At 39.9% G+C, this 10,918-nt stretch overlaps 1 protein-coding gene across 1 annotated transcript; it reads right to left on the bottom strand.

Annotated features, from left to right (window-relative positions):
- Positions 1 to 2,145: 2,145 nt before the first annotated feature.
- On the bottom strand, positions 2,146 to 6,177 carry LOC148014154 (uncharacterized). Its single transcript, XM_087666671.1, has 3 exons — positions 4,588 to 6,177; positions 3,825 to 4,166; positions 2,146 to 3,600 (listed from the first exon to the last, which is right to left on the bottom strand). The coding sequence occupies exons 1-3, from the start codon at positions 4,846 to 4,848 to the stop codon at positions 3,097 to 3,099; spliced, it is 1,107 nt and encodes a 368-aa protein (XP_087522797.1). The 5' UTR covers positions 4,849 to 6,177; the 3' UTR covers positions 2,146 to 3,096.
- Positions 6,178 to 10,918: the final 4,741 nt, after the last annotated feature.

The raw sequence follows: 10,918 nt of genomic DNA, 5'->3' as shown, positions 1-10,918 counted from the left end.
TATTCTTTACACTATAAATGTTATGACAGTCATGTGCACAAGGATCCCAAGTCGCCTACCAATTCTTACTTGCTATATAGCTTTACTTATTTTCTCCATGACTTTTGCATGCTAGCCAATGCCAATTGTGCATTCTGATGATATTAAATTGTTTTTTTTTTTTTTGGGGGGGGGGGGGGGGTGTCTATGTATGTATGTATGTATGCAAGGTGGCCCACTTTTGCATTTAGGCCTTTAAACAACTCTCTTCTCTTTATATTAGGCATATGGAAGTTCTATTTTTAATGGCAAATGCCTCTCTAACACTAGTTTAACCATATGAAGTCGTCCTTGTCGAAGGGTGTCTAGTCACTCATGGCCTCCCTATTTCTTGAGATGGTATTTGGGTAGAGTAGCAAGAGGGCCATAGATATACTTTATATCTTCACATGATGTGCATATAATCTTGCATCAAAGTGGTTTACTAACATTGAGTTGAATGGCCACATGTTATTGTAGGCTTTGTTCTACATGTTAAGGTTCAAACAAGGTAGTATGTGCTACTATTCAATGTTATTGCTCACATATCACTATAGCATTTTGCATGGCATATCGCAAATTACATACTAAAGGATATTAGTAACTTTTATGAATTATATTGATTATTGACCAAGGAGCTCAATTGGTAACCATGGTCTTGAATCACCAAATTACTTTGGCATCATTTTTCTCATATATCGAAGAAGATGCTATTGAATACTTTGACACAAGGTTCTGGCTTTAACTTATAGATGCTAGGACGATTGGGAAACTTTTAATGGTGCCTTGAGAAAACTACTCATTAGCAATGAATTTACCTCATCAGTATTGGCACACACATTTACATGTATTTTATTCATGGAACAAACAAATAGCTAAATTGTAAATTCAAATATGAATCTCTTCAGAGTTATTGATGTTATTCAACATTGCATTGAACCTTAGCTCCATGCAAGTGATCTAGAATTTTATCAACCCAAGAAATAGGGTGCATATTGTTAGCATATTTACATGGTTTAGGCCTTAGAAGTTAATGCAAGTTAAAGGGAACCGTCCTTCTCTTGAAAAAGAGTAGCCACCCTCTAAGTGAATTGCTTGGGTTGATGAATCCTTACTCAATTATCTTAATTGTTCTTAAAGTTCAATGCCTTAGAAATGGACATCATGAGGCCATAGATAAGCTAAATGAAATGTCATGAAAGTTAGTATACAATGATCATGCATATGAGGAGATTCGAAAACCAATTGTGCTAAGGTGAGACTCCTATAGCTTTCCCTTGCATGGAGTAGGTAAAATACAAGTGCCAAATGCTAATTCTTTCACAAAGTCGAGATGCAACCAAAAAAAAAAGCTCAAAGAATGCATGAACTCCAAACTAATTTCATTCTACTTGAGGCTTTCCATGATCTATTGCAGTTCCTTGAATGTTAAAAGTCTAATCATGGGCATCTCATTAAGGTTAGAAATTTTGACCATCAAGTTAGAATAGCAACCCCAAGCAAACAACAAAATCTACTCTTGTGGAATGCAATTGCAAGGAAACTACCTACTAAGGATCAGTTAGCTAAATGGGCCAATTGTGTGTTCTGAAAAGGAGACTGTTAAACATTTCTTTTGGACTTGCAGAGAGACCTGAAATGTCTGGCGAATACTAAAAGAATGGTTCAAGTTAGCTAGCCTTAATGAGCTAATCAACATGAGAACAACCTTGTTTGGAGACAAAGGGAGATTGGATGAGGAATCACTCAAGCTGTGGAATGTGGTGATAACCCCTACAATTAAGCATCTATGAAGCAATAGGAATAAGGTGCTAATGAGGGAGAATAAGGACCCAGCTGCCAATGTCTTCAAACAAATCAAAAGTGATGCATTGAGAACATTTAGAACAATTAGAAATTAGTCCCATGTGTTTAAAGTTGCCTATAAAAGGCTCACAATGTAAGCTAATATGCGCCCTCGCCCTTCCCTCCTCTTATTTCTTAATACATTTCTGCAACAAATTATAAAAGAGTTAGAAATTCTATCCTTGTATATTACATTTTGGCTTTCAAAATGTATATATAATATGGAAAAATAATTAAAAATCGCATTCTTTAAATGTTCTCCCATATCTCTATCCCAGTCCCCGTCTCAATCCCATCCATCATTGTTCCCTGTTCCCATTATCCATTCCATGTCTTTTTCTCCAAGAGGTTAAGTGCCATTTTCCAAAGCATTGCGCTCCACTCGTAGGTTGGGTCAATTTTGTGTCATAGTTATTCTTCAAAACAAAGGTTTTTGTACCTCAGGAACAAGAGTCTCATGTGGGCAAGTGTTGAGCTGTAAGCTGTTCTTCCCTTTTTCTTTTTGTGTGTATGTGGCTGCTTATTAACATTTGTCAAGCAATATGAAGGCTTGAAAGATCACTAGGGATACCTTTACATCCTAAATCAATAAATCTAAATTTAAATTTCGAAGAGTAGTAATGTACAAAAGTCCCATTTCTGCTCTGGGGAAAATTTCCACCTCATTTGAAAATCCATATGAAGATCTAAAAGAGTTAGTGCTCCTGTGTTCACAGTATGTGTACACTAACACACTGCACGGCCGCGCACGTGCATGCTGTGGAAGGGGTAGTTAGTATTTGTGAATCTCAAGGCAACAGATTCACTTGTCTGGCCCCCTACAAAAGCAGGCATACCAGTGCTGTATCCCTTTCTGTCACTAGTCAGTTTGTTGAGGTCCAAACCCTCTGTAAAATTAGTTCAACCTTCCTGAAAACTTGTGTGTAAAACTTCAAAGGAAAGCCAGTATCGAAATCCATCTAAGGAGAGACTGCTTCCTCTTTTGCAAAAAGGATTTCTAATCCCCTCTTGAGATACCTTCTAGAAGGAAGTGTATCAGTACAAGAGCCAGCATATTGGTCTCATTGCCAGACAGCAAAGATTTTCCAAAATAATAAACTTCTCCACCACAAATGTACCCATTTTCCTTTTGCATATCATATCCATTTTCCTATCCATGTCAGCCGATGAGTATAGTTAGTCTTTCTTTTGGAACTTTGTACCTCTTTCTCCATTTCTTTCTATTTATCTGCTCTACATTTTGCCCTTGTATGACATAGTCTTTCCTATCTCAGAAGGAGGTAAGAAGCAGTCTCCAGAGATTCCTGCAACATTGAAGGCAACTTCCTCTATGGTCCACATCTCCTCCATTCTAGTCCTTGTGTGGCTGAGGGGTTCCTCTCCAAATCTGAAGAGAGTAACCACAGTATGTCCAGAATGGGCTATATTTACACCATCCACAAGCCTGTAGTCCTGCAGAGATGACTCAATAGTAGTTTCCCAATAAACTGCCTCTGATCCAGTGGTCTGGATCCTGGTCAAGTGCGAGTCCTCCAAAAAGACCAGAAGCCCTGTCCGCTGGCTGAAGTAACCAAACAGTACATGCCGTATAATGTCAGCTGGGCCATCACTCCTCGAACTTAATGTGGCAGGATCTGCTGCAAGCTTCAGCACAAAACAATCTTCATCACCAATCTTCTTTTCACCAATGCAACTTGCATTGATAAACATGTTTGCTGTGGTGATCGGATCTACACCCTAATTGACACCAAGAATACTTCATGTTAAAAGCCAATAGAAACAATCAAGACATCCACAATTCTCTGATGCAAATTCTCACTCACCCACTCCTAACAATCTACATCACCATCGTGTGGCAAAAGGAGAATTTCAATCAAACATTCCAAAGTACAGTCATAGTATCTTGCAAAATTATTTGCTAAGGCTTAAACTCAATTAGCACCACTGGCAATATATCAAACCTGAAGAACTCGGCGCAGAGGTCGTACAGGCCCATTTGCAGCATGGGCTCCTAGCCACGGTGTATATCTCCATACCAGCTTCCCATTGCTTCCAGCTTGAATTGAGCTCCCTTCAATTTCCAGCTCCACGTGCCACTTGTCTGGCATCATTTGCCATAGGACAAACCAACCGTTCTCTGCTGCCTTTATTGGATTTTTTGTTATACGAGTGGCTGTCTCAAACTCTGAGGTCAGCATTCTCACTTTTCCTCTTGTATATGAGTTCCTTACAAGGGCTAGGAACTTGAGACCTCCACATGCTGCAAGATATTGTTGAACAATATATTGTGCACATGATGTTTCCTGGCATAACATGGCATGTCCAAAATGGTCAGATAAGCAAAATGTCCATGTAAACTTTCATCAACTTTATCATGTTCAGTGGACTGTGTGATCAACATGGGAGCTGCTGTGGTGGAGGCAGGGAGGTGGTGTGCTTGTGGTGTAAGCTGTGTGTTTCTGAGGTTGGGCTGGTGGTTTAGGGTGACTTAGAGTTATGTGTACACGTGTCTACAGTGTTTGTGGTGTTTGTGGCTGGGGTGAGGTACCGGAGAGGCTGTTTGATGGTGGGGGGGGGGGGGGGGGGGACTGGCGGCGGTGGTGGCTGGCTGTTGGTGGCTCGTGTGTGTGTGTGTGTGCTGCTGCTGCTGCTTGGTGGCGTCGGTGGTGGTGGTGGTATGCTAGCAGTGTACTGTTATGACAGTGGTAGAAGATCGTTGCAGACCGTAAATGGAGCTAGGGGGCACCCTAAAACACCGAGAAGGAGCTTGGGATCTGACGGCTTGTGCCCATGCAAGAGTTGAGAGATTTTTGAGGTCTTTCCTAATTGCTCCTTCATCCAGTGGCGCATGCTTCCCCATGTGCTCTCCTTCCTGTGGTTGTCACTGCCTTGGCTTGCATCTGGAGCTGGCCCTTCATATAGCGGAGTTAGAAACTCGCCCATGAAAGTGAAAGTAGAGGATAAACTTCTTCTTTTGGGCAACATATCACTGTAACTGAGGAAGCCTTGGTCTACAGAGCACAGTACAGGCCCTGTCACTGAGTGAGTGTAAGAAGAGCCTCTTGTTAGCACCAGGAAAAAGGTGAAACCATGCCGCGTCGAGACAGGAGCTACCAAACGCCCCTTGAACAAGAGAAAATAGGCACCTAAAGAGAGCAGCTTCTGTGGGCTCTGCAAGTTCTCAAGACAAAGATATAATCATCTTTAAAGATGACAGCCAGACATGGGTAGCTTCACCAATGATGAAATACCTCAAGTCCTAGCAAAGATAGGGGACACCGCAAATTCTCAAGACAAAGAAATCATCATCTCCAAAGATAGCAACCAACCATGGGTAGCTTCACCCAAGGATGCGATATATCAAGTCCTTGCAAAGAGACGGGCACCTATCTAAAATATGAGCACAAGTATGAGATGTGCAAGCCTTCCTTTGTCAGGCCATCCAATGATCAACCACACTGCATGATGCCTCGGACTTGTCGATTGAAGGAACTAGATCACTCTCAGCCAAACCTGAATGTGGGTACCTGCAGATCAGGGCTCAAATTTGTTTTGAAGGTTGCAGTACCCTTCAAAGGGGGATTATCCTTCCACAAGACGGGTAAAAATAAATTTTCCCTTCAAATTAAGGATCAACTTAAGATAAGAAGGATGGTGTACCCTTCCAATCAAAGAAGTTGAGGCATTAGAATAGCCCTTCAAGTCAAAAATTTGGGCTGTCCTTCAAATTCTAGAACTGCTGCAGATCTTCTTGAGAAGGCTCTTGGTAGAACTAGAATCTGATGAAATGCTCAAAGGGCCCCAAATGTTAGCTCTGTCAAGTCCTGCAATTCCTTGATCAGGTCTTGATTGGGGGATTGGGAAGTACTATGATCCTTCTGCGATGAAATCCTTCTGTGATGAGCTATCAAGGATCGCGAAATGCTATCTCATGAGCTAGCAACGATACAAAATTTCTGCTAGTATTAGTAGCCCAAGTCTTCTGACTTTGCTTCTGCTGCGAACAAGACTGTGCTGTTGCTTCTCGTAGTCTTCAGCTGCTGCGGGTGAGAATTTTCTTCTTCTTTTCTGCTCGCGCGAGGGGTTGAAAGATCGAGAGGAGATGAGAAGACGCAGAAGATGAAGGAAGAAAGCCAAGAGACGAGAGAGAAAAGGTGGGAGACAGGACCTCATGTAAAGCTGACAAAAGAAGACTACTGAAATCCTGAAATGATGCTACCAATGCTCAATGCAGAAAAGGCTATGGACTGCAGACACTCTCTCCCCCAATATCACTTTCCACTTCTCTCTCATGCAATTCTCTCCCCCCCTCTCTCTCTCTCTCTCTGTCAGAATGAGTTCTCTCTCATCCAATATATTCCTCTCTCTCTCTCTCTCTCTCTATCAGTTGTGTTGGCAGCTTGGCACTGCACAAAAAAAACAAGGTTAACAAAGAACAAAATGCCTCTCTATTTCGGAAGAGGAGGTTCCGAATTTGGTATAGACAAGTCCCTTTTAGTTACATTCTTGTGCAATGACATTCATAGCCTTAAAGAAAATCTACAAATTCTTAAGTTGAAGGTCTTTGCATTGGCTCTAAAAAATATCTGCAAACACTTAAAGCTTGGACCTCCCAAAACCTCAAGGTAAAACGTATCATAGACAATGTGAGTAACAATTAAGAGAGGTGATCTTCCCCAAGCTATAAGGTAAAATGGATTAAAGACAATGTGAGTAACAATTAAGACTAAAATCGTAAGGTAAAATGTATTATAGACAATGTGAGTAACAATTAAGAGAGAATATCTTCCCACAAATACTCCTCTCTAGACATTCCCTATCACACATGCACACACCTCCTCTCAAATAATCTAGAGACAACTGATCTTGTGCTAGGCCACCCCACCTAGGAGAAAGTGACCTAACTAATCGTCCGTGGTGTCTATATACATACACACACATGCATGTATTTTAACAATGGAAGTTGCTAGCTTGTGGTGGGTATGTCCACACATCAAGTGGCATATGTTTGACTCATTTGGCATTGTTTGCCACCATTGCTAGGCTTGCCATTGCTGCACATAAATGAGTTAATCAAGCTAGTATGAAACTTAAGAGATACTTTGAAAGAATTAGGCTCTTTCAAAGCACGAATACCCATGCAAAACACACATGGGTATTGGCTGGTAGAACAAATCCATCATGTTCTTTCATATATCCAACTTTTCCTTCTAGTGTGCTCTTTTTAAAATTGAAAAACAGTACCTTAAGCATGCCCCATCGTAAGAACTCAATCACCCACCCCTTTCCTTACACATAGCAAAGTATCTTAACAAGCTACCAATACATCTTCTAAGGAAAAATATGTCACATCATGTTGTTGGACCACCACAACCCCAATTGTGTAAGACCTTTCCTTCAAGAAACATCTCTCCTAAGTGAATATGATGTGAAACCAAGGAAGCCCTTCATTTAAACGGTCTCCTTGCTAAGAGGTTCACCAATCATGATAAAACCTATAGTCCACCCATGATGCCCCCCCCCCCCCAAAAAAGGAAAGAAATTAGAAATGTGTCACCAACCGCAATGTCTCATGCTTCTTGTCTAAAAGCAAAGAAAACATCCATGCTCATTACTCCACTACAAAATCTTACATATGCCCCACCTTGAATCTATTTTCCATAGGTCATGCATGCCCAATGCTCTTTCATGAAGTATTTAGGGTTACTTTCAAAGGACTTTGCATTGAAAGTGTAATTAAGTCCCACATTGGCCGTTAGTGGTGCACTTCCAACCCACCCTCTCCTCACAAGTAACCAATCTTGCAATTATGACAAGGTTCATTTAAGCCTTGATATCACCTAGTGACTGATGAAAATGAAGGGTATGTCTACATATTGGGGTTGGAAGGCACTACATTAAACAAGATCAATATAGATTGTTGCATTAGAATCTTCTTCCTAGGGCCTTATCACCACCTTCCTCAAAGAGAGAGAGAGAGAGAGAGAGAGAGAGAGAGAGAGAGAGAGAGAGAGAGAGAGAGAGAGAGAGATCTGGGGGGTGCATGCACACACACACGTGTGCATGCACATGCATATGAGCATGTGTGTAGTCATATGTGTGTTCAAATGTGTGCATGCATGTGTCACATATATGTATATAGCTAACCAACAGTTGATGGTTGAGGCTTAGGGATTTGCTTCCTTAGGGATCAAACGTCCTCCATAATCATAATTGACAAGACCTATTAGCTTTAGATGCTTAGCCTTGAACCATACTAATGTAGACCTTTTTCTTCTTGGATAGCGATTCTTCTTTTAGATCATCATGGCGCATGAGTCAAACAAATGGAAAAGGGGGACAAGTCCCTTACAAAACAAGTTTAGGGAATAAGCTTTTGTGGACCTTGTGAAAGCAACCATGTTCCATATTTCCTTTGCACAATGTTATTAGTACTAGCCACCATTTTTTAATGCACCACAATAAAGCCATGACCTACCCAACCTTTTCATTTGTACAATGTAAGAGGGATGGCCCTTCATTATGGACTCTTCCTTAGAATCCAATTGGATAATCATTCACTTCCCCACACTTAGATTGAGGTTTAATAACTTATATCAAAAAGTACTCATAGTAGATGCACAACCCAAAAAATAACATCCATCCCTTTAGGAATGAGATTACTACTCTATTACTTGAAGCCTCACAATCTTTTCTAGCCCTAGCAGGTGCTAACAATCATATCTTTTCACATGTTATGTACTCAAACATTAACACTATTTTTTCGCTCATCATAGCTCACACACAATAGACATAGAATAAAGCCTTATAAGGCAATGAGGTCAACAACATATAATGCTCTAGACTCCAAAGCCTTGATGAAAGATATGTACAGTGCTTGAAAAGGCTCACATAGATAACATGATGAAAGAAGAAATTGCTAATCATTTCATGTCTAAAGAACATCATTTGCAAGAACAAAGAGCATTGATCACAAATATCATAATGATATTCATTGCTTGTAGTTTTATCTATATTTCCTTATATGGAAAACTTTAAACAATCACATTGCTACTATTTTGAATTATATTTCCATTGGCCTATTTTCTTCCTACAATTTTCTTCCTACAGTATCTAAAACTTAGAGATCCAGCATCAACTAATGGTATGTGGCTTCCTAATACCCAAATGACGATCCACTTGTCATGGCTGAACCAAGCCAAGAGTCCACCCTCTTGAGGGAGCATGACCAAAGTGACCAAAGTCCACGCTCTAGGAGATCTTGCTTGTGATAGTTTTGCCTATTAGATGAACATGGTTGATAAAAAGGTTCAATGCCTAGATTTTGTCATGGAGGTCACCATTAACAACCCACAAATATCCATCAATTGATCATCATGCACACTCTCACATAGTCCAACAAGTCATGGAGAAATCCAACATGTGTCACTATGTATTAGTGTTTTTTTTTTCATTCCCATTTTTATCACATGAACTAAGAGCTTCCTCATTAATAGTTAGGTGAGGCTAGTTTACAAACAGGGAAACTATTCTCATTAATAACAACGTATGAATCCATTGATTATTATGTAGTAATGTTTGCATAATATTGTAGTCTAGAGTTAAATCAACCCATTTTGCTGGTATGGCACTTTTACACTACTATTGTTTGGGGCTTCATCCTATATAAAGTTAAATGAACCGATTAGTTGCTTAATTACAAGAGCACCTCCTTAATCGCAAGGGGATTACAAGCATATGGAAGGAAATATAAAAATGTGAACATGTCACATCATCACCAAAGTAACAAGTGGAAGGTCAAAGATCACATGAACTTGCCAAGAAATTCCTATCCCAAGTTACCTACCAAGAAGAGCTCGAATCCCAAGAGTCATGTCACTTTTGATGCACTATGCACATGTCACTCTACTTTTTTATTTTTGAGGCACATTGTCACTTTTGTCATTAAAGAGTTCACTAATTCTTTAATTGATATTGAAGGTTACATCAAATGGTAGCATGCATGATCAACCTTTAATGCTACTAAGTAGCATTTTGCATGCCTCATTTGTGGAATGCACAATTCAGAGGGAAACATCAAACACCCGTAAATCCTATGTTGCATTGATTTAATTAGGTAAACATCTAAGATGTCTTCTTGTAGATGCTGCAATGTTACCTTCTTCAATCTCAAAGTGACATTAGCATAGCCATTATTAACTTGTCTCGTTCTTTGAACATCATCAAATTTATCGTCATGCCATGTGATTGGTTGTCCAACATCTATGGAGGAAAGAGTTTGCTGAACTAAAGGGAATTAAAAACCAAAATAAGTTGTCATCATTAAATTTCATCTAAGAAAATGACTTACAGAAAGGGATGTTTATACCAAGGCCTACAATAAGGGCTACCCATCATGCAAAGATTGAACATTCTAGAAAAGCTCCATCAAAAACTTAAATTGAGAGTTCTTATGGAGTGACTTTTTCGATTCCTAGGTTGTGTGCAAGCTTTAAAACAATATTATCAAAGAATTTGTTTCTTTCGTGACTCATCTAGCCACAAATCTTTTAAGTCTTTCTAATCACAAAGAAGAAAAACTCCAAATGCATTATTGCAATGGTGATAACAAAAATTTATATTCCAACATCAACTATATTGATAGAAATGATATGTGATTTGAAATCCACTATAGTATATTGATAAATTGAATGCCACAAGTGGTATTGATTAGATCATCTTTTCAATATCTCATACTTGTGCTTAAAGTCATGGTGATGGTGGAAATTCGCCCTCTAGCAAATTTTATAAAATTCATATATACATACACGTGCACATCCCACCATCACTTCCTCCATAGATTGCCACACATATATAGTTCTATACACACACATGTGCATGTGTGTACACACGTGCACGAACATGTATGTGTGTGTGTGTGTGTGTGTGTGTGTGTGCGCGCGCGATGGAAATTAATCACACCCTAGAACAAACTTGGCCAAATGTGTGTGTGTGTGTGTGTGTGTGTGTGTGTGTGTGTGCGTGCGCGCGCGCGCGCGCACACACACACACACAC

The sequence above is a fragment of the Lygodium microphyllum genome, chromosome 25 (genome assembly GCF_053477565.2).
Source record: "Lygodium microphyllum isolate KBCC chromosome 25, Lygodium_microphyllum_v1.1.10, whole genome shotgun sequence".
Lineage (NCBI taxonomy): Eukaryota > Viridiplantae > Streptophyta > Polypodiopsida > Schizaeales > Lygodiaceae > Lygodium > Lygodium microphyllum.
The sequence above is the reverse complement of the archived record's forward strand: the minus strand, read 5'-3'. Positions and strand labels throughout refer to the sequence as shown.

Excerpts from the sequence above, each read along its gene's own strand:
- LOC148014154 (XM_087666671.1), bottom strand. The coding sequence starts at position 4,848 with ATGTTGCCCAAAAGAAGAAGTTTATCCTCTACTTTCACTTTCATGGGC. Across the intron at positions 4,167-4,587 it reads GCCCCCTAGCTCCATTTACG|GAAACATCATGTGCACAATA; the intron begins GTCTGCAACGAT and ends ATGTTATGCCAG. Across the intron at positions 3,601-3,824 it reads CTCTGCGCCGAGTTCTTCAG|GGTGTAGATCCGATCACCAC; the intron begins GTTTGATATATT and ends GGTGTCAATTAG.